The following is a 27,355-nucleotide window of genomic DNA, read 5'->3' as shown; positions in this document are numbered from 1 at the left end:
TTCCCCTTACAACAAATCAATGAGGATGCTCACAAAAGTATAATTTATTTTGCATTTTTCAAAAGAGGAAACTTAAATTTCAGAATTAAGTGAGTTGTTATTAACTAGTAAGTATTGAAACTGGAATTGAAACCAGTGACTTCTCACCCAACTCCAGCACTATTTTTTTTTCACTATATAATATCTCCTTTTTCTGAGTAGGTAATTTTTGTTAAGTTGGAAGTATACCTTTGTAGCATTCAGTTTCAAAAATTTGCTTAAGTGCATATTTCTTCTCTTGCTCCTCCTCTCTCTCTCTCTCTCTCTCTCTCTCTCTCTCTCTCTCTCTCTCTCTCTTCCTCTCCCCAGTCTCTCCCCCTCTCTCTGTCTCTGTCTCTCTTGTTCTTTCTCTTGTTCTATCTTGTTCTCTCTCTCCCTCTCCTCTCTCTCTCTTCCTCTCCTCTCTTTCCCCCTCTCTCTGTCTCTGTCTCTCCCTGCCTCCCCACCCCCCTCCCTTTAAAGAAGGCACTGAGGTGGGGCAGCTAGGTGGTGCAGTGGATAGAGCACTGGCCCTGGATTCAGGAGTACCTGAGTTCAAATCCAGCCTCAGACACTTGACACTTACTAGCTGTGTGACCCTGGGCAAGTCACTCAACCCCCATTGCCCTGCAAAAAAAAAAAAAAAAAAAAGGCACTGAGGTGAAGGACAAATTTGACTTGATGGAGAAATAAGACCAGGAGCATAATTGGTAAAAATGTCAAGTCTGGACCTGGGTGACTGCTGGCACAAAGCCCAAGCTTAACGGCCTCACACAGGATGAGGGAAGGCTGCTGCCTGCTTTTAATGTGCTCTTTGTGGGATTTGACAAGTGCGTATTCAATAAAAAGGGAAACCTGTGGCAAAGCAGCCCTCCCAGCCTGGTCCCAGCCGCACGTGTCTTGGCTCAGGTCACTTTTGATCTGTCCCTTAGACCAACTGTCTCAGTGATTATGTTTGGAAGGTTTAAGTGATAATTGCCTGGGCTGGTGATCTCCCTATTCCCAAAGCCTCACTGCCTTTATTTCTGAGGGTGTCATCAGTATGAATGAAAATTCGTGCAAATGTATTTTGGGCTGTTGATGGAAGTCATTGTGATCCCCTTGAAGTTCATCAGAACTTGGGGTTTTCTCTTCTTTCTCAGATAATCAGCTCACAGAAGAAGGCTTGTGTGGCCCTTGGACACATACAGAAGGCCTACTTTGATGTTTGCCACTGACCTTCCCGTGCTTCTAGAACTAACATGTTACTGTCCTTTGGCTTTTATGTTTAAAAAAAGAAGTTTTCTCTTTGACATCAGTCACACCCTCCAGTACTCTCATACCCCAGCCCAGGCTACACCAAACTGTCTGACAGCACGCTCAGTGTTGGACACCTGTAGTCCCCCACTCCTTTAGCAAAAGGAGAGGCAAGGTTGGTCATTAGAATTAGACAGTGTCCAGTTTCACTGCCCTCTGTTCTCATTAGTCTTGATTGTATTTTTGCTGTCTGTTTCTGTCAACAGGCTTATCAGCCTCCTATATGCAAAGTCCCCTGGGGAAGCTCTTGGTCTTCTAAGATAAAAGAAATTTATAATTTAATAGGAGTAGATAAAAGCACTTAGAGAGGTTGAAAGTACTAATAACAATCCAGCGAAGTAGATGGAGATAGCAAGGGAGATTTCCTGGAGGGCATTGTACCAGGTAGTATTGGGCAGGGAAGGCCCTGGAGGCCGACCGATTGCTTTGAGACTCAGGTCCAATGGAGAGAGCCTAGCTTGAGTGCTAAGTAGAAGTGAAGGAGGATGATGGAGAATAAAGACAGTTTGGGGGGGTGGCAGACTAAGGAGTTTGGCACTGGAGAACATCAGGAAGTCTGTTAGCAGAAGAGTGTTGGGATCAGATCTGTGCCTTAGGAAGATCAACCTGGCATTGGTTTGTTGGGGAAGGAAGCTGGAGCCCAGGGGGAGGGAGGAGGCCCTGCATTCTCCTGGGAGCCAAGGACAGTGAGTGTGAAGGCAGGTTTCCCACCCTACACAAAACAGGACAGATTTGGGAGGTCAAACATGGTCAGGTTGATTTTGGAGAACCTGGCAAGACCCTCAGGTCACAGTTGGAAATGCAGATCTGATGCTTAGGTTAAAACTAAGCATGCTGGGGCACCTATGTGGCGCAGTAGATAGAGCCCTGGCCCTGGATTCAGGAGGACCTGAGTTCAAATCCGGCCTCAGACACTTGATACTTACTAGCTGTGTGACCCTGGGCAAGTCACTTAACCTCAATTGCCTCACCAAAAAACAAACAAACAAAAAAACAGAAAAGAAAAAAAAATTAAGCATGCTGATGTGGAAATTATGGTCAGAAAGATAGTAGTTCAAGCTGTGGGATGCCTCATTGTGTATAAGGGATGTGAGAGGAAAGAGGAGAAAAGAGAGATGAGAATTGGTGGATGAGCAAGTGTATACTGATTAAATGCCCACTATGTTCCAGGCACACTGTGTAAGGCTCTGGAAATACAAAAAGGTGAAAGGGTCCTTGGCCCCAAGAAGCTTGATTCTTTCAGGGGAAAGAGTGAAATAGAAAATAATGGGAAAGAATGGCATGCTTGGCAAAATTGAGCTCTGCAGAGAGCAGAGATGATGCCAGCTTGGCCATCCCATTGCCATCAGTGAGCTGGGAAAAGGCAGCACGAGGTGTGTGGTGGAGGAATGAGCTTGGGACGTGTAGACAGCTTTTTCAAGGAGCTAGTGTACATGGTTAGAAGAATTACTGCCGCCAGCTTTTATTTGGCATACAAGTGAAAGGTTGACTCCAATATTTATCACATCAAATAGCATTTAATAAGCATTCTGAATGCTCGCAGAGAATGGGAAGATCAACATGTCACTGACTTAAAACAAGCTTTGTGGCAATGGAGGCAGACTGTAGGCCTTGAAGTGAGTTAGAATTTTGATGGGTCTTGTTAACAGGTAGAAATAGATGACCGGTTATGAGGACGGGCCTAAACTATTCAAATTTAAATTATTTGCACCAGGTCAAGATGGAGTTCCTATCAAGTGCTCTTACTGAATGTAGGGAGTTTCCCATGGTCTGTCTCATGCTCATCTTTTCTCCATTTCTCTCCATTCCAGATTCTTTGCCATCTTATTTTTAAAACCTTCTGGTATCTTTGGTTACTTGAAATATCTTGGTCCCATGAAGCCTATGAAATTTTCAGCATCATAATAATAGTGCACAGCTCCAAGTGTTTGACTGAATAGGATCATAGGCCTCTCGCCCTCTAGATCTGAAAACTGAGGCCCCTAATAAAGGTTAGGTGACTTGGCCAGGACTACCCAGCAGTAGAAGAGTCAGGATTAGAACTCCCACGCGGGCATACTTTTCCCTTTCATCCTTCCTGTCTGTCTTTTGGTTTCCAGGTTTGCCATATCAGGTTCTAGAATATCAGCAGTAAAGGTACTCAGTGACTTCCTTTTTGTTGGAAGTCTTCACAGCCCAGCTTTACTGATCCCTTCTATTTGCCCCCTCTCAGTGAGTGAGTTTCTCGGTTGCTGCGTCATCTTTTCTTTCCTTTGGAAGGGTGAGGGTTCCAGTGGCCTGTAGCATCATCCGGGTCCCCGTCAGCTGTTCTGCCCTCTTTCCTGTGTCGGATTCTGCTGGCCACAGGACACTGCTTGCCAGAAAATCCCCGTTGCTTCTTGTCTGTCGCTTACACATTTGCTTGGATCGCTTGAGTGAGGACACTCTGTTTGCTAGAATCACAGTGGACAAAAATAGGAGGGTGCAGATTAGAAAAAGCACTGCAATGATGATCAAGCAGACCAGCATAGCCATTTTGTTGTTGCTTTCTTCACAAATGTCCCTTTTAAAAATGTCATCCTGACTCTTGCTTGTGCGCTCAATGGTCTGCATTGTGGGAGTGCTGCTGTGCCCAGGAGGAGAAGGGGTGTCGATATCTCGTCCAGATGGAGGAGCTAAGGACAGGGAGGGAGGGGACGCCGTCCTCATCCCGGGCGTGCTGGAAGTATTGACCATCTCGTTTTCTGGAGTCCCCAGGTTTACGGGGCGTCTGTCCTCACTCCGGTTTGTTTTACTCTGAATGATGGGATCCCAGTCTGTGCTGTTGATAACCCAGAGGGACGTGGCGTTGGCTCTGGCTTGAGGTAGCCAGGAGAAGATGGTGGTTGCCAGAAGAGCAGCGTGCAGGTGACAGCCTGTGGCTTCCATGGCCAAGCTCACCTGGGAATCTATCTGTGGAGTCACAAATATAGTTAATTAAGTGATCGTGAACTAGAATCAAAGTTAGCTGGAAGTGCTTTGAGTCAAAACAACAGACAACTACAATGGGACAAATAGAACTTGAACATTTGTTTTTGTATCATGCATGTGTTTAAGGTTTCCTGACCTAGTTGAATGAATTCCAGTAGAACAGAATCACATCCCCTGGACTCTCGGGGTCTTGGATTAGGGACCCTTTAACTCTCTTGGATATGGAGGAAGATAGCATTACAAAGAGTATTAATCATTTTAAAATGTTGTGCACAAGGGAGCTCTGTGGTCATTTCTTCCTTTCAAGCAGCAGGCCAGACTTCAGCTTTGAGTCATTTGCTTCTGCTTTTACTTTATTTAATTCCTTTTTTTTTTTTTTTTGCTATGGTTAAGGATCCTTTGCAAAAACTTCCCCACCCTCTAAGCAAATGTATGACTCTTCATTGTAAAAGGAGAAGTGGAGCTATGAGACATTTTGCCTTGGGATATAAGGTGAAAACAATTATGTGACTAATCTGAATAAAAAAGGAATTATTCTTTTAATTAGTCTTAAAATTGAACTGAATTTATTCCTTGAAGATAGTCTAACTTTGCTGTGTAGAGGTCATTTCCATCCCTACCCCAACTCTCACCCACCCTCATCTCGGCACACACCCTTCTGGCTTCTAGCTGTGCCTTTCACAGCTTTATGAGGGCCAGGCCATTTTGTTAGACCTAAAATCACAGCCTTACAGAGAAAAAAGAAGCAGGACTTCATCCCAGATCACTTAAAATGTGCAGCTTGTTTCAGGGTCTAAGCAGAATCTAAGAGGAAAGGATTTTGTTTACCTTTGACAGAGACAAGTTTAACAATTGTGACTTTTTTTTTTGAAACCCATTGCTCAATTTTATGATTTACAGTTGGGTTTTCTTGGGAAGAAGAGGCAAACAAACTTGAATCACTTTCTTAGATTAATAAGTCAAATTGCTTCTAGTAAGAGACCAGCACAGATTTTCAATAAAAAGCATCTCATTCAAGAAGACACGTGTTAGGTGTGTTATTAGTTGACACATTAGTTTACCTCTTTATACATAGTGTACTCTGGGAAAAACTAATACGATTATACATCAAATCCCATACAAGACAGACAGAGTGCTAACTCAAATATGACCTTCAGTGAAGGGTGTTGTAGAAATCTTATAAGATAGATGTGTTAAGATTTAAATTAATTTTGGGATTGTGAATTCATACAGTTAATATACTCATTGGCACATTGATTAGACTTTTAATTTTTTTATTGATTTTTTTCAAGTTTAGATGTTAAGGCAGGGTCTTTAGAAGAAGCATGTTACTGTTTTGTAATTAGCCATTCAAATTCTTATACATAAGATTATTTTCAGGCACTTAGTGGTGAGTCAGTTAAGAAAAGAGAGACCTCTAAGTTCAGTCAAAGACTTTTCCATTGTGAGTGCTCTTTTGCATTAGGTGTTTTGAACATAAGAGACGTGTTTACTTAGGACTACTTTATAGTTCTTTAACTGTGCCCTGTCCCCAAATACACATCTTTGCTCGTTTGCCCAAATTATGACAATAGTCACCACTGGACACATAATGGGTCCCACTGTTCATTGTCTCTTGCCAGATGGTCTAGCACCCAGAAGTAAACAAACTGGGCTGACAAAGTGAGGGCTTCACACAGATCCTGAAAAGCAGGACTCTTGTGAGATCCTTACTTCTCCCTCTCTCATGGCAAAGGTTATGTTGTAGAAAAGTTTCCTTCATCTGTGGGTGATTTTAGAATGAAATCTATAATGCCCAGTCACAAGAAGTTACTTTCCTAATACCGTTTAATCAAAATGTTAGTAACTTTTGAAGCATCAACTGCCAACAGCCTATCCCAGAGTTTACACCCTAGTTTTGATGGGAAATTTGCCAATTCTAGGCAACACCTCCAACCTGTTTGAAGGAGACATTTCATAGCCTCAGTCGTTAACAATCCTACTTTATTAGTGAGAGTCTTCCCTCAGGAAGTGCCCTGGGAAGGTTCTTCCGGAAACACCAGCCCTTGTTGACCTGGGAAGGCATGACAGTCAAACATAAGTAAAGGTCTTTGTGACATACCTGACAAAAGCTGGTCAGAATCTGCTAGGAAAGGGAGTGTTTTAGCCACCGCTTCTCTCTCTCTCTCTTCTTGAAACCCAGCTGACAAAAACCTTAACTCAGAGGAGACGTGGAGACTGTGAAAAAGTCAGTCTGCAGCAAGGACGGCGACTTGCCGCGAGCTTTCCACTTTTAAAACTAAAACCACAGATGACACATTTCCTTTCAGCTGCAATTCAAGCACATGTCAGAGGAGGGAAAAAACCCACCATGGCATCCAATGTGCCTGGGGCCTGACAGGAAGCTTTGTGGAGCCAATCCCCGCCTCCAGGGCGGGGCACAGAAGGCTTTCCATTGACCCATCCTCACCTAGAGCTCTCTGGAGCTGGGCCCTTGTACTTAGGAAAAGGCATCCTCCCACAGAGGGTAGGAACACCTTTGGTAAACAGCCCCAACAGCAAACGCATTTCCAGGGTCTGAAGCCTCAATTCAGCCTCAGGACCCCAGCGGCCTTTCTGTCTGGGGTGGAAGCTGAGCTGCGCCTCTGAGTCATTGTGAGCTTTATGAGAACATGGGCTCCTGGCAGTGTGGAGTGAGAACAGTCAGAAGATGATGTCACCTTCAGGCCTTTCCAACTGTAGCGGGGGAGCCTTAGCTAGAAAAATGGCCCGGGTTCCTTTAAGTGCGTCTGTGGCATCTGATGCCCTCCAGCAAGCTTTCTTGTGTCTCCTCCAAGCCGACCCCAGATCAGCCCAAGGCTGCTGGGCTGCCACAAAGAAAATGGCTGAGCTCTGAGCCCTTCCAGAGGCAGCTTGAAACAGGAAGGGGCGCCAGCAGACTCATGGATGACGGGAGAGCAGCCTTCCCTTGTCCAAGCGTGGGTAGAGCCCCTGCGGGCAGAGAAGTGAGGTCATGGGTTTCTGAAAAGAAATTGTTGTACCAGAAATCATTAAATAGAGGTTATGCCCTGGAAAGTGGTTCAAAGTGTTCTTCCTAGGGGCCTCACAAACTTGGTGCCTCAGTTCCTTCACCAGTAAAATGAAGTGATTTGATATGATACCTCTGAAGTCCCCTCTATAAACCATAAACCTGCTCATAGATGACTGCCAGCATCAATCAATCAACAAGCATTGATTAATCACCTGCTGCATGCCAGGCACTGGGCTCCACACTAGGGATACCTAAGCAGAGAAAGTTTTCCGTTGACCCATCCTCACAAATAGAAAGTGAATAAATAAAAGCCAATATAAAGGAGCTAAATACAAGGTAGTTGAAAAGGGAGGGGCACTAGCAGTTGCAGGGATGAGAAAAGGCTTCCTGTACAAGATGGTTCTTTAGCTGCACCTTAAAGGAAGAGATGGACCCTTGGAGGTGGTAGCAAGGAGGGAGAGGCACGCCGGGTCTGTAGGACACGGCGTCTTGATTGTGTGCCTGACCTCGAGTGTTCCTGCTGCACTCCCCCTCCTCCTCACCCCACCAGGGCTCATCCGTCAATCAATAGGGCCTCATAAGCTCCTCGAAGGAAGAGCTCCAGGACCAGCCCTAGGACCTTACAGCCCATAGGAGGGGCTTCTCACCGAGTGCCAGCAATTGATGTTCTGATGACCCCGGCACCACTTGGTCCTTTCCATGAGGCATACCCTTTTCTCCTTTTTCTTCACCCCCGAGTGCTCCTGAACGGTGGTGCTCCCAAAGGTCCCAGGAGCAGTCCATTTGTGTGCCGAGTTGGCATGATGGAGTTTTAGTGTCATTTTATACGATGACTGCTTCTCTCCACACTCGTGTGTGGAGGGCACGAGAACGAGGGTCAGCAGTCCTTCTGTGTCTGTAAACTCTGCTTGCCCTTGGTTTACCAGCCTCTCTGTTCTCTTCCCCAGGTTCAAGACTGGTCAGATCAATGGGGATTTACTGATCTACCACGTCTTACTCACTTTAAAGCCATATTATGCGAAGCCATACGAGATCGTCATGGACCTCACTCATGCTGGGCCTAGCAATCGCTTTAAGACAGACTTCCTCTCCAAGTGGTTCGTTGTTTTCCCGGGCTTTGCTTATGAGAATGTCTCTTCGGTCTACATCTACAACTGTAACTCTTGGGTTAGGGAGTACACCAAGTACCACGAGAGGCTGCTCACGGGACTCAAAGGCAGCAAAAGACTCTTTTTCATTGACTCTCCTGCAAAACTGGCTGAACACATCGATTATGATCAGCAGAAACTGCCTGCCGCCACCTTGGCTCTGGACGAAGATCTCAAGGTTTACAACAGTGCTCTCAAGCTGGCTCACAAGGACACCAAGGTGACCCTCAAAGTAAGTATGCCTTTCCATGGCCCATTGCCCTTCCTCGTTAACTAGGGAAGTCACTTTTTGTGGGGGGGAGGCTGGGCAATGAAGGTTAAGTGACTCTCCCAGGGTCACACAGCTAGTAATCATCAAGTGTCTGAGTCCAGATTTGAACTCGGGTCCTCCTGAATCCAGGGCCAGTGCTTTATCCACTGTACCACCTAGCTGCCCTCCACCTTCCTAGTTAGCTAGACCACAAAACTGGGGTGGTGTCCCTGGTAGCTCACGGTGCCACTCAAAACAAAAGCAGCCCATGAAGCCAGGAGCAGTTTTTGAAGGGTAGCTATCAGGTGTACACTTAGCAGTGGTATTGTGGGCCACTTAAGGGGTGGCAAAGGCAGGAGGATAGATAGGACTCTAGGGCTAAGGAATCGGTCCAGCAAGTGGCCCAAGAGTTCTCAGTCCCTGTGGGACACAAGCTTTGTATTTGTACCTATCTCTGAAGAGTTTGATTTCTCAAATATAAATATTTCAGAGATTTCTCTCACTAACATTGATGTAGAGCTTTAAGGTTTACAAAGCACTTTACATATTTTACCTTGTCTGGTCCTCATAATGACCTTGTGAGGGAGGTGCTATTATCCCCATTTTACAGATGAGGAAACTGAGGCAAGCGGTTATTACGTGACTTTCTAACAGTCCCACAGCTGTTTAGTATCTGAACCTAGATTTGAGCTCAGGTCTTCCAGTGCCCTAGACTTTCCAGCTTCCTTTGAGTATTCTGAAGTATTTGGGGTGACAAAATAATAATTAGGTGGATACCACAATCACATTTCTAATAGTGCTTTATGGTTTACAAATTGCTTTCCTCACAACAGCCCTGTAAGCAAGGTATTTTGAGGTCAGGGTGTACAGAAGTTCTTAGTGGGGTGTTAATCTATTATGGTTTAAGACTTAGAGGTCCCTCTATTAGTCCTCACCTTAGAGACTGGGAATGAGCTCAGAGAGGTCAGCCTGTCAGTGGTGGCCCAGCTTCCAGCCTCAAGCCCAGGGCTGCTGGCTCCATAGCCCATCAGTTATTACCTTTCCTTAAAGGTAGCAACAACATAATGATTGGCAAGCACGTACATTAACTGGTGGAACATAACTGCTTTTGTCTGTTTTTCTAGGTTGGTTCTACCGCGATTCAGGTGACATCATCTGAGCGAACTAAAGTCCTGGGGCAGACGGTTTTTCTGAATGATATTTACTACGCCTCTGAGATTGAAGAGATCTGTCTCGTGGATGAAAACCAGTTCACTTTGACCATTTCCAATCAGGGCACTCCCCTCACCTTCATGCATCAGGAGTGTGAAGGCATTGTTGCGTCCATCATTCACATCCGGACTAGATGGGAACTGTCACAGCCAGATTCCATCCCCCAACACACAAAGATCCGGCCAAAGGATGTTCCCGGAACACTTCTGAATATTGCATTACTTAACTTGGGTAGCTCGGACCCTAGTTTACGGTAGTTTGCTCTTAAATTTTTTAGACTTCACAGATCGATTAAGTAACTGACAGTGACCATAGAGGGTTTAAGCAGATCCACTCTAACACTGCCAGTTGGAAAGTCAAGAGGCTGTGTCACTGGATGAATCCAACTGCACCTGTATACCATTATGTTGGCCATCCAAGAAATGTCATCTAAATGCACCTGACACTGGCCTGGCAACTTCTTAGAAGAAAGAGCCATTCAAGCAAACAAACACACACATCCATCTTTAACTCTGCTTCTCTTCCATCTTTATCCTCCTTTAGGGTAGTTTCCTCATGTTGGAAAATATCTCTCCTGCTTTCTAAGAAACAAATGTCATTGTCATTATTTAATAAGAGAGGACCTAAAATGAAGGAACTCTAAAAGTTATATTTTCTATCACTCATGTAGAATTTTTTTTAAAAAACAGTTCTTGATTAAGGTGAATATAGATGATACCAAAAGCAGTGTAGTCTTGGTTCTGCTTAAGCCTATTAATTTGTGTGTTTCCTTACATGCCGTAGTTACAGTAATTCCTTGTCCCAGTTATCTGTAATACACTGGCCCCAATTTTTCCAAGTGTCAATTCTCAGAGCTGTAAAAAAAAACTTCCGTAAGATACAGGGTGGCCCAGATTCCACATTGGACCCTTGAGGTTCCCAAAATCGAGAGAGGGAGGGGGAGGGAGGGAGGGGTGTGTGTGTGTGTGTGTGTGTGTGTGTGTGTGTGAGAGAGAGAGAGAGAGAGAGAGAGAGAGAGAGAGAGAGAGAGAGAGAGAGAGAGAGAAATGTAAGTATGTCTGTACAGACATGGATACATATATCAAAGCAATGCCTGAAGTGGGAAATACTGGAATTTGACTTAGTAGGACATTGACTCTGTTGGAGTGGGATTCAAGTTGTAAGCTTGGCTTCAGCCTCCAGGTTGGAAGCTCTTCTGAATAACCATTGGAATCATACTATGGGAAAATTAGCTTGTGTTTTCTTTTAAAATATTGGTTTTTTGGGGGCAACTAGGTGGCTCAGTGGATAAAGCACCAGCCCTGGATTCAGGAGGACCTGAGTTTAAATCTGGCCTCAGACGATTGACACTTCCTAGCTGTGTGACTCTGGGCAAGTCACTTAACCCCCATTGCCCTGCAAAAAAAAAAAAAAAAAAGGTTTTTCTTTAATGAGTTGGTGTGAACTGTCAACTTTTTTTTTTGGTACATCAACACCTCTCCCTCCGTCCCCTACCCTACCCCCCCCCCAAAAAAAAAAAGAAACAAAAAAACTTCTTTCTGGCAGCCAGGTTATAGGAGGGCTGTTTACTGACAGAAATCTTCTTTATGATTATCAGTAATTATAATATAATTAGATGATTAATTGACAAAACCCGAATTTCCTAAAGGAGCTAAGCCATCATTTGATTCCTTTACATTTGGCTGGAGGATCTCAGTTTTTCACAATAGACCTTTTCTACTGCTTTTATTGAGTAATTGTCCACTGTACATTTTACATGTTCGTTTCATGGTAGCAGCTTTTGTTTCTAGTCATTGGGGATCATGTTTAATAATCAGGCCATTTGGAAACTTTATGTGGAAGGGAGATAAAGAATGGAGTATTATCTGTGGCATAAATTAAGTTGGGTTTGGGGTTTTCATGTAATGACTATTACATATTCAACTTCAGCAGATAGTAAATGCATACAGGATGCTGAGCATATCGTACCCAGGAGACATTTGGGTCGAAGATGCTGGAATTTGAATTGATTTCCACTTGATTAGCGATTGCAGCATCTAAACTTTGTGACTTCTATTACCAATAATTTCTGTATTATTAGCTTGATCTAATTGGGCAGATTAGTGTGCAAAACAGTGTCTGTCAGCTTCTAGAAGAACAGGGGATTTTAAGATTTAGAGACTGAAGGAAACTGAAAGATCGTCTATCTATTCCAGTGTGATCAGTTTGAAAATAGATTGAAGTCCCAGAGTTTTACAGGGATTCAGCCCCAAGTTTTCTGCCTCCAAACTCAGCCTTCTCACTGATTTTATATTAGATGGAAGTGTTTTCTTCTGCTTGAATCTGCTTCTCTCCCAATCTGTTGTCTCAGACATAGCCCTTTGTATAGGGAATTTCTCAGTCTTTTGCAGACAGCCACCTCACAGTGCTATCATGGGTAGATTAAAAAGTGTTCACTCAATAGAAACAACAGAGACACCTCTAACCACCCCCCTCCCCCCAATCCTGACAATTTGAAGGATTCTTGTTTGACCACAGATCCTGAACATTTTAGCCACAATTCCTTTAAAGTATAAAAAGTAGCAGGTTATACTGTGATCTCTTTGTTAAAGAATCATTTGTTGTATGTGTTAAAATGACATTTTCAAAATTGGAAGAAGAAATGTTGAAATTGCTTCATTTGTGTTTTCTTCCAGGTCAGCCGCCTATAATCTTCTCTGTGCCTTAACCTGTACCTTTAATTTAAAAATTGAGGGCCAATTACTAGAAACTTCAGGTCTGTGTATACCTGCCAACAATACCCTTTTTATTGTCTCTATTAGTAAAACCCTGGCAGCTAATGAGCCACACCTCACCTTAGAATTTTTGGAAGAGTGCATTTCCGGATTTAGCAAATCTAGTAAGTAGTGGCAATTTTCTTACATGCTACAAACAAGCTTGAGAAAATGCAAAGAATATAGCTTTGTTTTAGAATTTGAAAGGAGTCTTTCACTTGTTACCTTGTTGGCTTTAGGGGGTAGGCTTTGATTAACCAAAGCCAATGAAGAACCTTGGCCCCAGCAGGTCTTGAGATCATTGCTCCCACTCACCCAATCAGCGATTCTCTCCTCTCTCTGCCCAGTATTGTCACTTTCCACTCCCCCCTCTGCCCCCCAGCTGCTTTTGGGTACTCTTCTTTCATTGACAGTGGCATGAAGGGGCTCTAAATTCAAGATCCCAAGTCAGGCCTTGATTAAAGGATGGATTGGATTTGGGGAGAGACACTTGGTAAGATTTGCCAAGGGTATTTTAGAAACCAGCAAATACCTCCCCCCATTTCAAGACAAATTTGATTTGCCTTGTATTTTATGATTTTTCTGTAATGATTGATAAAAGCTTTGATCGGTTAGTAAAAGCAGTTGAGAGCCTAAAAAATAGGTTTAGTGCCTTCTAATCTTTAAGTACTTTTCTTTTCAGCAACTGTCAAACATGTCACCATTCTTCCTTTTATCTTTATAATAACATATGTGCTATATCACTTCCCAAATGTAATTGAAGGTAATACTACTCTTGTAGGGTTCTCCCCCTCCCTTTTTGAGTTTCATAGTTTGAGATTACTTAGGTTCATACTAATCTTCTTCCAATCATTTTGCTCAAACAAAACCAAACCAAAAAAATAACCACTCAACAATGCAGCAGTGGTGAAGCTGAGGTACTGATTTGGTGAATTTCTTTTCCAGGTATTGAACTGAAGCACCTCTGTCTAGAATACATGACTCCCTGGCTATCAAATCTAGTCCGTTTCTGTAAACACAATGATGATGCCAAACGACAGAGAGTCACTGCTATTCTTGATAAACTTATAACAATGACCATAAATGAAAAGCAGATGTACCCATCTATCCAAGCCAAGATATGGGGGAGCCTCGGGCAGGTATTCGTGTTGCCGAAATTCAGGTTTTGGGGTTTACCATCACCTTTAGATGGGGGTAATTTTTTTTTTTATAGAGATAGTATTTTCAAAGGAAAGATAAGTTACTTTAGCATTATAGTTTATGCACCCTGGTCTCACAGAAGTCAACTAAAAAAATTTCATCTGGTTTTTAGCATCATATAATATTCAGTTGTTTGAAGCAAGTTAAATGCCAAGGCCCTTACCCAAAAGGGATCGATAAATGTTCATTGGAAAAGTGCTTTGTAAACTCTACGTTAGTCTATAAATTTGAGCTACTTTAGAAGATAGTGCTCCCATCTGCAATGGCTCTGGCAGAACCAAAGCAACAGTATAAAAGACTCTAGAGTGTTTTCCCTTTCAGAACAGTCACTATCCAAGACTATTCCTTTATTGCAACGATGTCAGTCAGAATGATTTGGAAAGAGCCAGTCAATAGGCTGTCTAGTCCCTCTGCCCAGCCACGTCACTTACAGCCCACCCTAGCTGAGACCAACATCTGGTACAGGGGCATTTCTGTATAGCAAACCTACTTACCTCTTCTAGAGGAGTCCAGGTCCACCAGAATAAGAAATTATCTAGGGAAAAGGTGCGAGATTTCAGGGAATATTAAGTAAGATTCCTTGACTCATGATCCACAAATTTATCAGATGAGCAAATTTGTGATTCCTTATAGAGCAATTCATGACCAACTATTTTTGCTGAGCATTTTCTATTTGAAGCTTATGTTGGGAAGACTGATAATGAGACAGGAGAAGGCTCATTTAGCTAATTTTTGAACATGTTAAAGGAAAAGAGCTGTGGTTAGACAGCTAGCTGGAGGGTGTTTGTGGTTTTGTTGCTGTTGTTTTACTTTTTTCTCCTTTAGATTACAGATCTGCTCGATGTAGTGCTGGACAGCTTCATCAAAACAAGCGCCACAGGTGGTTTGGGATCCATCAAGGCTGAAGTGATGGCCGATACAGCCGTGGCGCTCGCTTCTGGGAATGTGAAGCTGGTATCGAGCAAGGTGGGCTCTTCATCCCTGTGCTTGTTTCACTCTCAAGAGTTCTAAACATCTAGAACAGCAAGATCGCGGTTTTAAACAGAATTATTTTGTGCTAGAATTTGTACCTCTTGTATCCCTCCTTCTAACAACAACAATACCCACAAAGCTTTGCTTCTTTTCAGGTGATTGGAAGAATGTGTAAAATCATTGACAAGACCTGCCTCTCTCCAACTCCTACCTTAGAACAACACCTCATGTGGGATGACATCGCCATTTTAGCACGCTACATGCTAATGCTGTCCTTCAATAACTCTCTGGACGTGGCGGCTCATCTCCCCTACCTCTTCCATGTGGTGACTTTATTGGTGGCCACGGGTCCCTTGTCCCTTCGTGCTTCCACACACGGACTGGTCATCAATATCATCCATTCTCTGTGCACCTGTTCACAACTTCATTTTAGTGGTGAGTGAGTGACCTTTCAGTGGCCCTGCTCTCAGTGCCTTCCTCTGTGGTCATACTGCTGGGGCATGGGGCTTAGACAAGGCCAGAGTTACTGTCAGAGGAGAAAGAGAGGCCGGTTTCTGGCCACCTTGGTCGGTTCCCAACATGCTCCAGGGCTCATGTGCCCTTTTTTGTCCAGGGCAGCTATGTAGACTCTAGAGATGGAACTCATGAGTTCGGTCTATAGCATGGACATGAGTGGGCACCTGGGAGCTTCGTAGATAGTCTGTGTGTCCCTGGAGCTAAGGGCAGTGCTGTTTAAGTTGGGCAAGTCTGCTCCTTTGATGTCTGGCCTAGTTTTCTGAGTGCAGAGGGAACCAGAAGATGGAGGGATTCAAAGAGGGTCTTATTGGTTTCATAAACTTTTTGGGTGCAGTGTGTGTATTTTTTTTTTAATTTCACAGAAGAGACCAAACAAGTTTTACGACTGAGTCTGACTGAGTTCTCACTACCTAAGTTTTATTTGCTCTTTGGCATCAGCAAAGTCAAATCAGCTGCTGTGATAGCCTTCCGGTCCAGTTACCGGGACAGGTCTTTCTCCCCTGGCTCCTATGAGAGGGAGACCTTTGCCCTGGCGTCCCTCGAGACGGTCACAGAAGCTCTCTTGGAGATCATGGAGGTACGGCTGGTGGGGCAGTGAGGAGGAGGTCAGTAAGAGATCTGTAGGTGCGGGCTTGCGTGGGACATCCCATTGCTCTTGTTGGCTGGTTTGTCAGCAAATACAATCTCCCTGAAATCTGTATGTTTGTGAACCTCTTGGTGAGATGCGTGACTCGATAGCAAATTCTCAAAATGTTTGTATCTGCATCTTCATATACATGGGTATATGTCAAGAGTCTTTTCTTTTAGGCTTGTATGAGAGATATTCCTGCGTGCAAGTGGCTGGACCAGTGGACAGAGCTGGCGCAGAGGTAGGTGGACCGGCCCCAGTTCTCCATGGCTCTTACCCTTCCAGAGTGGCATGTTGGGAGGAGGTATGTGAGCTGGCACCTTTTGGTTTGTTGCAGGTTTGCATTCCAGTATAATCCATCCCTGCAGCCAAGAGCCTTGGTTGTTTTCGGCTGTATCAGCAAGAGAGTGTCCCACGGGCAGATCAAACAGATTATCCGCATTCTTAGCAAGGTATTTTTTCTTTTCTTTCTGATGCTCGTGGGTCAAAGATTCCTAGCAGGGCCCTCCATTTTTGGCAGAGGACACTGTAGTTCTATCCCATTTGTCCTTTTGGAAGGTGTTTCAATTGTGTCCTTCATTTTAATTTGTGGAAAAAAATCAAAGCTGTGTGCAAGTTATTTTTAAAAAGAGGACCATGTCCCCAAAATGCAAAAGCAGATGTGGGAGTGCGGGCGAGGTGTTGTTTTTGCTAAACTGGAACTGAAAAGTTTGCCAGAATAAAGCTCCCCGAAGCTACTCAGCTTGGAGCTTCCAGCCCGTGATGTGATCTTCAGGTCCACGGCACTATGGAGATTGTAGCTGCTCTGAAACATGTGAGTGTTGTCCAGCACCAGGAAACACTCTGTGTGCCAACCTAGAATTCCATCATACCAGAGCTCCTGAGAAAAGCAGGACATTGTTTCCTTATTGCAGTGTTGTCCCAGGCTCTGTCCCTGGAAACAGCCCTTGGCTTTTTTTTTGGGGGGGGGAGGCAATTGGGGTTAAGTGACTTGGTCACACAGCTAGTAAGTGTCAAGTGTCTGAGGCCAGATCACATTTGAACTCAGGTCCTCCTGACTCTAGGGCCAGTGCTCTATCTACTGCGCCACCTAGCTGCCCCCACCCCACCTGCTTGTCCTCCTCCTTGATTCTTAAGGAACTATTTTCTCCTTCTTTGAATTGACTCTGAGCTTCAGTTCAATGCAATTTTGAAATGAGTATTTGACTTGCATGAAAATAAAGCAGAGAACTCTTGTTTTTCCAAAACAGGGACTTGAGAGCTGCCTGAAAGGACCCGATAATTACAACAGTCAAGTTCTGATTGAAGCGACCGTAATAGCGCTAACCAAGTTACAGCCACTTCTGAATAAGGTAATGATTCCCTACACGCAAGGAAAAAGACATTGTTAATGACAATTGCGGAACATCGTGTTCTGGAGACATTCAAGCCCATCAGACTAATCATTGTAGCTCCTTCCATTTCCTTTTTCCACTTCCTTATTCTGGATGTTAGGCCGAGGGTCAAGGACATATTTTCTTTCAAATAATTCAGAAAATGGGCCTGTGATTGCCCTTAAGGATGCAAACTATCTCAATCACATTTTTATCCTTAAAAACCCAGCTACTTGATAGAGGCAAAATACTTACATTTCAACAGTAATTCTGTTGTATTTGGTATTGCTCGTTTCTTTAGTTTTGTTAAATAATTATTCGGCTCAGCATTATGATTTCCTAATGTAATAAACAGCCAGTGAAAGAAGTAGTAGGTAGGCCAAAGTCACAATGTTTTTATGGCTTTTTGAAAAAAATGTTTTTTAATTTTTTACCATTTACAGGATTTGATTTTTCACACTTAATGTAAATTCATTTCCTATTTAGACTGTCTGGGATGCAATGGAATTGTAAAATAAAAACCAAAAATGAAGGGGTTATTCCCTATTGAAATCCCTTTGTGACTTTTGGCCCACCCTCTGGAAGCATTACTCTTTCCATTTTACAGATGCTGGCATTAAGGCCCAGGGAGAGAGCTCCCTGCAGTCAGACAGACAGCTCACTTCCTAACTTTTCTGTCCAGCCTTCTGTCCACTTCCTCTAGCATGCTGGCCTCCATGGGTCTTTCCCCCATGCTTCAGTGCTACAGAGGGCTTTTCTCGTTGACACCTCTGTCCGCTGGGTAGCTAAGTCCGGGTAGAGAAGCTCACCTTTGAGGGACACTCCTGAAGTTTGCCCTGTGTCCCTAGTGTAGATGAGCTGTGATGCACTCACATGTTAAATGGGAAGTGTAAAGACTTGGGGAGGAAGCTGGTCAGACAAGGCAGTGTGGACCAGGGGCACCAGAACAAGGCCTCAAGATGGCCCTAGTGTGTGCACGGTGTCTCTGGGGACGCAGAGCTGGAAGGATCCTGAGTGATTCTCTAAGCTCCCTCATCTTGTAGACCAGGACATTGGAAGGGACCTTCCAAGAAGAGCCAGGCAGGCCTCAGTGCCAGGCCCTGGAATTCCCTGCCTACCCGACGAAGTCCAAGTTCAGTCCTGGCACTGCCACTTAGTCAGTAGCTGACTGGTCTGAGGTGAATCACTTCACCAGCTTCTGAGGCCTCAGTCCCCTCATCTACAAAATGGGACTAATAGGTATAACATCAGTCAGTCAGCAAGTCTTTATTAAACACCCACTGTTGTGGCAGGCAGAGGCTCTGGGAATAGGCGTTCAAAAACTAAAACAGTCACTCTTCCACTGGGGGAGACCTTCCGCATCTACACATAAGCATATGCAGAATAAATTCAGAATAAATATAAACTACTTAGAGGAAGGAAGGCCCGAGCAGTGGGGGTGGGGGGATTTCCTGTACTTGCTTTGTAAGCCTGGACCTCGGTCTTGGTGTACTGTCATGCTGGTCATCATCCCCCAGTTGTCACATGCCATGATGACCACAGCACCAAGGATTCCTTAAGCCCCTCTGCAGATGAGACTGGGGCGGGGAGGGGGGGTGTTATGGGTGCCTGGACTAGGGCAGTAGAAATGGAAAGGAAGAAGTAGACGTGCGAGCTGTGACAAGACGCGTTGTGGTGGGTCTGGGCACTGGCAGAGATGGGGTGCTGGAAGGTTGCCCAAGGACAGCCAGGCACAGGAGGTCTCTCCCATCTGGAGCAGGGCTGGCCTCTTCCCAGAGAGAAGTAAAGAGAACCGAGGGGGCGGCCAGGGTGGGCTCCTGGGCAGCGCGTGGGACTTTGTTCAACTGAGCACCCTTGGGTGTGATGATGACCCCAGCAGGAGTCCCCTCTGCACCGAGCTCTCTTCTGGGTCGCTGTCGCTGTGCTACAGCTGGACGAGGTGGATCTGTACTCGGCCGGCACCGCCCTCCTGGAGCAGAACCTGCACACCTTAGACACTCTGCTGCACGCGTTCAATGACCAGGTAACTGTCCCTGGGCCTCCCCAGCCCAGTCCGTGGAGGGCGGACTCGTGGGCTGGACAGCGGAGGCCAGGCTCCAGCCTTCCTTTGGGTGGCATTGCTTTGGAGACATGCTGGATCAAAGCCAGCCTTGAAAAGCCTCTGTAACCGCAGCAGTCCTAAGAAGGCAAAACATGACCTGTCAGAGCCGCTCCCTTACCTCAGGGAAGGGTGGGTCAGCCGGAGGGTGCCGTGGGCAGAGCTCTGGATCTGCAGTCAGTCAGACCTGGGTTCAGCCGACCTCTGGGATTCTGGCCAAGCCGTTTCACCTCTGCCTACCTCTGTTCCCTCAACTGTAAAATAGCAGCTGCTTCCCAGGGTGGTTGTAGGGATTGAAGGAGGCAGCCTACATAACCCGCTTTGCCAGCCGGGAAGTGTTAGATAGACACTGGCTGTCCTTGCTGTTATTAGGGCTTTCTTTTGCTCTAATACAGACATGGCAGTGGTGGTGTTCTTCTGTTTATCAGCCATGATTAAGGTTGTTAGAATGAAGAGAAAGGAAAGAGCAGACGGGGAAGAAATCTCCCTGCAATAAGTGGGCTGTAGTGGAAAGAGTAATGGGCCATCACGCAAACTGACTCCTGTAAGTGAAAGAGAAGCCACTTTATTCCCACCAACCATCTCCTGTTTTCCTTAACAGAGCCCAGAAGAAGTGTTTATGGAGATCCGGAAGCCCCTGGAGTGGCACTGCAAGCAAATGGACCATTTTGTGGGGCTTAACTTTAACTCCAGCTTTAACTTTGCCCTGGTCGGGCACCTCCTGAAGGGTAGGTCTGCCTTCTTACTGTGCCCTTATGTGTTGTGTTTGCATAGACTGTTGAAATTGCATTGCCTGGGGCAGCTAGGTGGTGCAGTGGATAGAGCCCTGGATTCAGGAGTACCTGAGTTCAAATCTGGCCTCAGACACTTAACACTTACTAGCTGTGTGACCCTGGGCAAGTCACTTAACCCCAATTGCCTCACACACACACAAAAAAAAAATCGCATCACCTCAGGGTCTGGGGAAGTTCACCTGGCCACACCCCTTCCCTGTTCCTTTGCATGCCTGCCTTCTAGCCGGCCACAAAGCACCGCTGTCTAGCAGTGGCTACAAACCGTGCAGATCAAACCATGTAGCATGTTGTGCCATGTGGTGGTAATTGTAGTGAACAAGGTCTTGGAGGAAGACAAAGGCGGGAGGGCATGTGCAGGGGACCAGTGTCCTTAAACACTACCAGGGCTGGCCAATCTGCTGACCTGGAGAGCCAGGCTGCCTAGAGTCTTAGCATCCCCAGCAGCCAGAATGGGAGAATCTACTCTTTGGAGCTTACTGTGCAGCAGTGTGCCTCTTTTCTTGCCTCATAAATAGAAATATGGGTTTCTTTCCAAAGATAGTATCCAAGTTTTCCCTCTAAGATGAATCTCTCTCTCTCTCTCACACACACACACACACACACACACACACACACACACAGAGATAGATATATAGATAGATAAACATACAGAGAGATTGATTGAAATTAAATACCTTGGGATATTTAAATAATTTAATATTTAAATAATGAAGTGTTTTCTTGTTCCAAAGTTCTGAAAATTTTCCAGATGTCTCTTTTATTCATTGTGTTAAGTGTTTCTAAGAAGTTGATTAACATTAATAATGAAAAGCTTACGGAAAGTTAACTTACCCTCTCTTCTTTTTCCCCTGTAGTGTCCAGCACTCGTTTGGGCACTTGGTTTTATGTCACTGAACATTCTCATGCTGTGTGTGTGTGTGTGTGTGTGTGTGTGTGTGTGTGTGTGTGTGTGTGTGTGTGTGAGTGATCTTTCCGGTTTGATTTTGAGTTTCTGGAGGGTTGTGTTACACTTTCCTTGTCTCCTTCTCAGCACCAGGGTCAGTTCAGTGGCTCATCTGTATTGGTGAATGAGTCGGTTTATAATTCTCGGCATCTTTGTTCAGGATTTCGGCACCCTTCACCTGTTATTGTTGCAAGAACCGTGAGGATCTTACACACCCTGCTCGCCCTGGTTAACAAACACAGGAATTGTGACAAGTTTGAGGTGAATACCCAGAGCGTGGCTTACTTAGCAGGTAAAACACCGATCTTTACAAGTCAGTCTCTAGTAAAGATCCCCGAGTCCCTAAGCAGAAACCAGTGGGGGGACTGGACCAGGGATGTTGGTGCCTGGAGAGCTCGCCTACTTCCCATGAGAGCTGGCTGTCGATCCCCTTCCAAACAACTGGAAAGTTGGGGCTACTTGTGCAGCACAAGCATCAAGAGTCCCCCCTCTGCCGTATTCTTCTTGTTATTTAGCTTTCTAAGTGGATTGTTCATTAGCAGGTGATCTCACCATCCTTTACCAGCTAGGTTAATTCAGCTTCACAAAAATGTACTTAATGACTACTGTGTGCAAAGCATTGAATGAATATAAATGGTAAAGACCTGAGCCCAGGTGCTGGCCGCGTGGACGAAGAAAAGGAAATGTCCTAGCTAGATTCTTAAGGACCTCGACTGGACAAGACTTGGTAACCAACTGGATGTGGCAGTTGAGGGAAAGGGAGAAGATGGAGGCTAACTCCAAGACGGGAGAATGGCACTGTGCTCAGCAGATGGAGAGAGGTTCAGGGGAGGGTGCATTTCAAGGCAGACAGGATGGCTTTAATTTTGTAAAGATGTCCAGCAGCGGCAGCAGGAGGCTGCCTGTGGGACTGGAGGTCAACAGAGACACTGAAGCCTGGCACGTTCCAGGCCTTCTGTCTAGAAGACTTTCTCCCTTCCATGTAGGCCTCTCTTGGCAGCTCCACTCCCATCTGTCACTCCTCTGTTCCCCAGACCTAAGGATCGATGCCTTCCTTTTGCATTCTAATAATGGAGTTTTCAGTGTTGTGTGCAGGAAGAGCAGGAGAGAACACTAGCCCGGGGGTCCTGAACATCTGGGACTTGTCCGACCATTTTCTTTTTCTGAGCCTCAGTTTCCTCATTTCTAAAATGGAGATGATATTTACCCTGTCTACGTCATAGAGATGTTATTAGGATTAACTAAAGTCATGAACGGAAAGAAGAAAACACTTTAAAAACAGTAAAGCCCTTTGATCTAGCAATACCATTGCTAGGTTTATGTCCCAAAGACGTGCAAAGAAAAGAGAAAAAGACCGATTTGTACAAAAACATTTATAACAGCTCTTTTTGTGGTGGCTAAGAATTGGAAATCAAAGGAATCAATGCCCATCCATTGGGGGATGGCTAAACAAGCTGTGGTATATGATGGTGATGGAATATTATTGTGTTCTAAGAAATGACAAGCAGGATGACTTCAGAAAGGCCTGGAAAGACATCTATGAAATGATGTATTGTGAAGTGAGCAGAACCAAGAGAACATTGAGCACAGAGACAGCAATATTGTTGAAAGACTTAACTATTCTCAACAATACAATAATCCAAGACAATCTCAAAGGACTAATGATGACGCATACTATCCACCTCCAAAGAAAGAACTGATATTAATGGAACATACTGAAGCGTGCTGTTTTTCCCTTTCTTTCATTTTTTTTTTAAGTTTTCTTATACAAAATGACAAATATGGTGATATTTTACATAATTGCACATGTAGAACCCATATCTGATTGCTTACTGCCATAGGGAGGGAGGGAAGGAGGGATAAAATTTTGAACCGAAAACTTTAAAGAAACATGTTTATTAAAATTAAAGAACCTAACAACAGTAAAGCCCTGCACAGGTGTTAGGCAAAGACATGACTTATGAATGTTATGTTTACATTGCCGTCTCCCCCAGTAAATGGCTGGCCCACTGAGGATCAAGACCCCCTATCTTCTCTGTACTTTACATACTGCCCTCCTAGCCCTCTCTAGCACCCCGGTGTGGCCTTCACTCCTTCACGGGGGCCCTTCTGTAACTCCTTGTCCCCCGCCTGCTTGCTGACCTTCTCCATGATCCTCTGAATTCTCTTCTAGCTTTACTTACTGTGTCTGAGGAGGTTCGAAGTCGCTGCAGCTTAAAACATAGAAAGTCCCTCCTGCTGACTGATATCACAATGGACAATGTGCCTATGGAAACCTATTCCTTCTATCACAGTGACCCCAGCCTTAGGTAAGTGGAATGAACTTTCCTAATGATGGCCGCTGTTCTGCTGACCATGCTGACCCATGTCACTCCAGAAGGGAGAAACCCATGAATGAGCCAAAAGAAATGTGTAATTGGTTTTGGAAAGCATCTTGTACTGTGAGGATTCACGCAGAAAGCTTAGTCGCCTTCTTTGGTTTTCCTTGGGCTAGTCAAGTCAGTTAGACAATCAAGTTGTTTTATATCATTTGGGCACAAAAGTTGGGCAGTTGCCAGTTCAGCTGGCCCAAGAGCCCATGGGGCACGTGGGGAGGGCCACCCACAAGGCAGACACTGAGTCTTTGTACCATCTAGAAGCTGCCCAGAATTGGTTGGGAGACCCTCATGTTTAGGTGTACAGCAGATCGACTCTGTTGTATACAAAATGCTGACATCAGTACCATAGATCCCAGAATGGTGAGAGCCAGAACTCATGGCCTCTCTGTGTTTGAACAGGGCTATATTTCACTAATGTTGAGGAAGACTTAATTTGTTTTTCCACTTTGCTCTTTTTGTTCTGGGAACAATCAGGTGGAGCCTAAGAGGACACCACCCTTTTCCTAAGACCATTGAAGAAACAGTTATCCTAGCTTGTGTAGGGGACCACTTCCCCTTAGATGCCTTCTGTGTGAATGACTTCCCTCATAGAGAGTTAATTTACATTTCATTTAGAGCCATGTGGAGAATTCTGCCCATGTACACTATATGGGTAAATTGTGATTGAGTTGGCAAGACAAAGATGTAGGAACTGATCTTTTTAAACTAAATGGTCCTGACAAGATGGCTTTTAATTGATTACTCTTGTTCTTAGAACTATTGTAACTAAAGAGATTTGGAAGGATTTGCCCTTGCAGTGCAATTTATAACCAATTGATAGCAATAACCAGGAACTTGAACTGAGGGGGAAAAAATGGTTGTGCATGAGACTAATTTATTTGTTTGGGGTGTTTAAATCTTTCAGGACACTAAGGGAAACACAGCCCTGGACCTCCCCAAAGGGCTCTGAGAGACACCTTGCAGCCAGCTCCCCTCCTGTGGGCCAAACCAGCCCCCGAACCAGAAAATCCATGAGCCTGGACATGGGGCAGCCTTCTCAGGCCAACACAAAGAAGCTGCTTGGTTAGTTGACCATCTTATCAACTGTTGTTATGTCTCTGTCTCTGTCTCTGTCTCTCTCTCTCGATTGAGTGGTGGATAGATAGATAGATAGATAGATAGATAGATAGATAGATAGATAGATAGATAGATAGATAGATAGATAGATAGATAGATGGATGGATGGATGGATGGATAGACAGACAGATAGATACACACACATTTTTTTTTTAACTGGGAAAACAGCTTAGTAGGGAAAACACTGGACTTAGCTATTTGAGTCCAAATTATGGCTCTACAACCTATTGGTAAATGACCTTGAACAAATCATTTAATTTCTCAGCCTCAGTTTCCTCATTGGCATGCCTTTCTCCCAGGGCTGTTGTGGGCAGAAGAACATGTAGTAGGTAGTGTACTATAAATTGTGAAAGGCTAGGCAGACGTACAGGGTATTTTTTTATGTGTTCAGGATTGATAACTGATTTGTTTAGATTTTGCAAGAGAGAGTTGGCAAAGGCATTAATGCATTAGGCTTTGGCTTTTGTTATTAAAGAAAGTTATTTGATAGCTTTGTGTGACCCTCTCCATGAGGACTACTAGGCACGGCTATGTGCTTAGGGTCTTCAATCTGTCCTAGATCTCTCCTTTCTGCCTCATTTTAAGGTCAGCTACCTTAAGATACAGATCCTCTGAGGGAGGCCTCTTTTGGCCTCCCGCAAGGGATTCCAGAGCCCCAGGCCAAAGGCTGCAAAAATTTTAGCCTAAGATCAGAATCTTTCATTTTGATGCAAGTAACTCATAGTTTATTGTTGCCTATTGTTTCCTTTTCCTCCTAAAGTCAGACCTTTGAGAGTCAAAGTTTTTTGGCCCATGTGAAGGATGTGGTTACATTTTAAAAGTTAAATTTAAATTAATATGTCAGTTAAAGAAGAGCAAGTGAGATTAGAAACTATTATTAAATCATTTTTTTCAGTAACAGGAAGCCTACCAGTGGAGCTCACTTACCATACAGACACTGTCCTAGGTCACCACAGAAAAAAGGCCAGGAGTCCAGATGGCCTCATCAGGACCTTGTGGCTGAAGGATCTTGATGCTGACCTATACCTTCCATAGCTCCATAGGTCTTTGTAATTCACTGGTGATATAAACACGTTATCAAACTGATGTGTGCCATATGAACAGAATAGATGGTGACAAAGAAATCTAGAAACAAAGTTGGCTGACTTGGGGTGGGGGCCCCCAAGACAGACCTGGAGTCACAGTCCTGAGCCAGATGCCAACGGCCAGAATATAGGTTGTATTTGTCTGTCTCAAATGACTCGACCTCCTTCTCTTTGTCAGATCAAGCTTGTCGGGCCTTCTGGTTACCCTGGTTTTGTAACTCTTGGGTTCTCCCCAAGGAAGGCCAGATAAAGTTGTAGAAGAAAATGAGTGTCAGTCTGCATACAGATTAGTAATGCTTAACAACTGGAAATGCCAGGCAGATAAACGACATGACCTGTCCAGCCTTTTATAAGCAGGTTGCAGAAAAGGACTCTGAGTTTTAGGTTTCTTTTGAGCCGTCTCTGGCAGTCACAGGTACTGTCAGTAACACAATGACAGTGGCTTCCAATTCTGTTGTGTTGTGTGGCCACAAAGCATTGATGTGCATTATTTCCTTTGGTCCTTACAATAGCCTGGTGGGGCAGATGCTTCTAGTCTTGTTATTCTCCTTCGATAGAAGGAAATTGAAAATCCAGTGAGATCACCTTCCCCGGCCACCAAGCCCAGTTCTGGTTTCCTGGCCTGGGCGCTTCCCAAGTGCCCCACACTGTCTTCTGCAAAGAACCAGGATGCATCATGGAATCACACGTTTTGATTCTGAGTGAGAGAATGGGCCTCGACGTCAGGGCTCTGAGGGATACTTCAGTTGGGAATACTCTGAACCAAGTATGAGATGGGGAGAAAGCATCCATCCTTAAAAACGACACTCTTGTTTTCCTGTTGTGTGGGAACCTTTAGTCACAGGATCATGATCTAGGCCAGCTCCTCACTTTACAGAGGAGGAGGTTCAGTGACTCTTGCCAAAATCTGGCTCTCCCTTATAGTCTCTGTTTAGTGCCAGAATCATGGTTCAGGTGGGCTTCTTCATGTTGAAAAGGTTTCTTTGACCAAGCTGACCTTGACTACTGAGCTAGGCACACTCCTCCCCTCCCCCTGCTGCCCTGACTTCATGCATGGCATTCCCTTGCTGTTGTCACAAGAACATCGGGCAGAATAGGGGGCAGAGACTATGGCACAGTCTGCTTTGCTTCCTGGACTTTGTTTGGTGTTCTCAGCACTGATGCCTTTGCCCCTCCTGCCCGTAACCCCTGTGTGGTTTGTTGTGCTTTATAGGGACAAGGAAAAGTTTTGATCATTTGATATCTGATGCCAAAGCTCCTAAGAGGCAAGAACTGGAGTCTGGAGTCACCACACCCCCCAAAATGCGGAGAGTCGCAGAGAACGACTATGAGATGGGTGAGAAGCAGATGACTCTGGGCCTTCAGTCCCTGCTTGTGTCAGTTAGATGCTCAGCTGGCTTCATTAGAAGCTCTCACGGCTCTGTGCCAGTGGCTGGGCTCTCCCCTACTGCAGAACCTCTGCCATCCTTACTGGAGCCACACTGGAAAGGGAGGGTGACATCCAGTGAGGCTTCCCAGGGTCCCCTTGTAACCATTAAAATGACCATTGTGGAGGCAGTGATCGATGACCAGGATCACTACAGCTGTGGCCATAACCGCTGCGGGCCCCTGCTCTC

At 44.8% G+C, this 27,355-nt stretch overlaps 2 protein-coding genes across 19 annotated transcripts in view; one reads left to right on the top strand and one right to left on the bottom strand.

Annotated features, from left to right (window-relative positions):
* Positions 1-27,355, top strand: part of NF1 (neurofibromin 1) — a 248,796-nt gene that overhangs the window by 198,011 nt on the left and 23,430 nt on the right. For 13 of the 17 annotated variants that reach the window (XM_044004328.1, XM_044004333.1, XM_044004326.1 and 10 more), the window contains 16 exons: positions 8,221-8,653; positions 9,796-10,136; positions 12,559-12,761; positions 13,582-13,775; positions 14,662-14,802; positions 14,964-15,243; positions 15,687-15,901; positions 16,132-16,193; positions 16,290-16,404; positions 17,203-17,304; positions 19,202-19,348; positions 20,025-20,151; positions 21,321-21,452; positions 23,334-23,469; positions 24,443-24,600; positions 26,953-27,075. In XM_044004328.1, coding sequence (XP_043860263.1) covers positions 8,221-8,653; positions 9,796-10,136; positions 12,559-12,761; positions 13,582-13,775; positions 14,662-14,802; positions 14,964-15,243; positions 15,687-15,901; positions 16,132-16,193; positions 16,290-16,404; positions 17,203-17,304; positions 19,202-19,348; positions 20,025-20,151; positions 21,321-21,452; positions 23,334-23,469; positions 24,443-24,600; positions 26,953-27,075 — 2,909 coding nt within the window. The remainder of the gene's footprint in view (positions 1-8,220; positions 8,654-9,795; positions 10,137-12,558; positions 12,762-13,581; positions 13,776-14,661; positions 14,803-14,963; positions 15,244-15,686; positions 15,902-16,131; positions 16,194-16,289; positions 16,405-17,202; positions 17,305-19,201; positions 19,349-20,024; positions 20,152-21,320; positions 21,453-23,333; positions 23,470-24,442; positions 24,601-26,952; positions 27,076-27,355) is intronic. The other 4 variants (XM_044004337.1, XM_044004334.1, XM_044004322.1 and 1 more) reach the window with 2 other exon arrangements.
* Positions 1,843-6,624, bottom strand: EVI2A (ecotropic viral integration site 2A). 2 transcript variants are annotated; one of them, XM_044004343.1, is made up of 2 exons: positions 6,365-6,624; positions 1,843-4,241 (listed from the first exon to the last, which is right to left on the bottom strand). In XM_044004343.1, the coding sequence occupies exon 2, from the start codon at positions 4,219-4,221 to the stop codon at positions 3,523-3,525; it is 699 nt and encodes a 232-aa protein (XP_043860278.1). In that variant the 5' UTR covers positions 4,222-4,241; positions 6,365-6,624; the 3' UTR covers positions 1,843-3,522. The 2 variants fall into 2 exon arrangements, with proteins under 2 accessions (XP_043860278.1, XP_043860277.1); XM_044004342.1 differs by having other exon boundaries at positions 1,844-4,245.

This window comes from Dromiciops gliroides, chromosome 4, assembly GCF_019393635.1.
Source record: "Dromiciops gliroides isolate mDroGli1 chromosome 4, mDroGli1.pri, whole genome shotgun sequence".
NCBI lineage: Eukaryota > Metazoa > Chordata > Mammalia > Microbiotheria > Microbiotheriidae > Dromiciops > Dromiciops gliroides.
Note: the sequence above shows the minus strand (reverse complement) of the source record. Positions and strands in the feature narration are given on the sequence as shown.

Excerpts from the sequence above, each read along its gene's own strand:
- EVI2A (XM_044004343.1), bottom strand. The coding sequence starts at position 4,221 with ATGGAAGCCACAGGCTGTCACCTGCACGCTGCTCTTCTGGCAACCACC.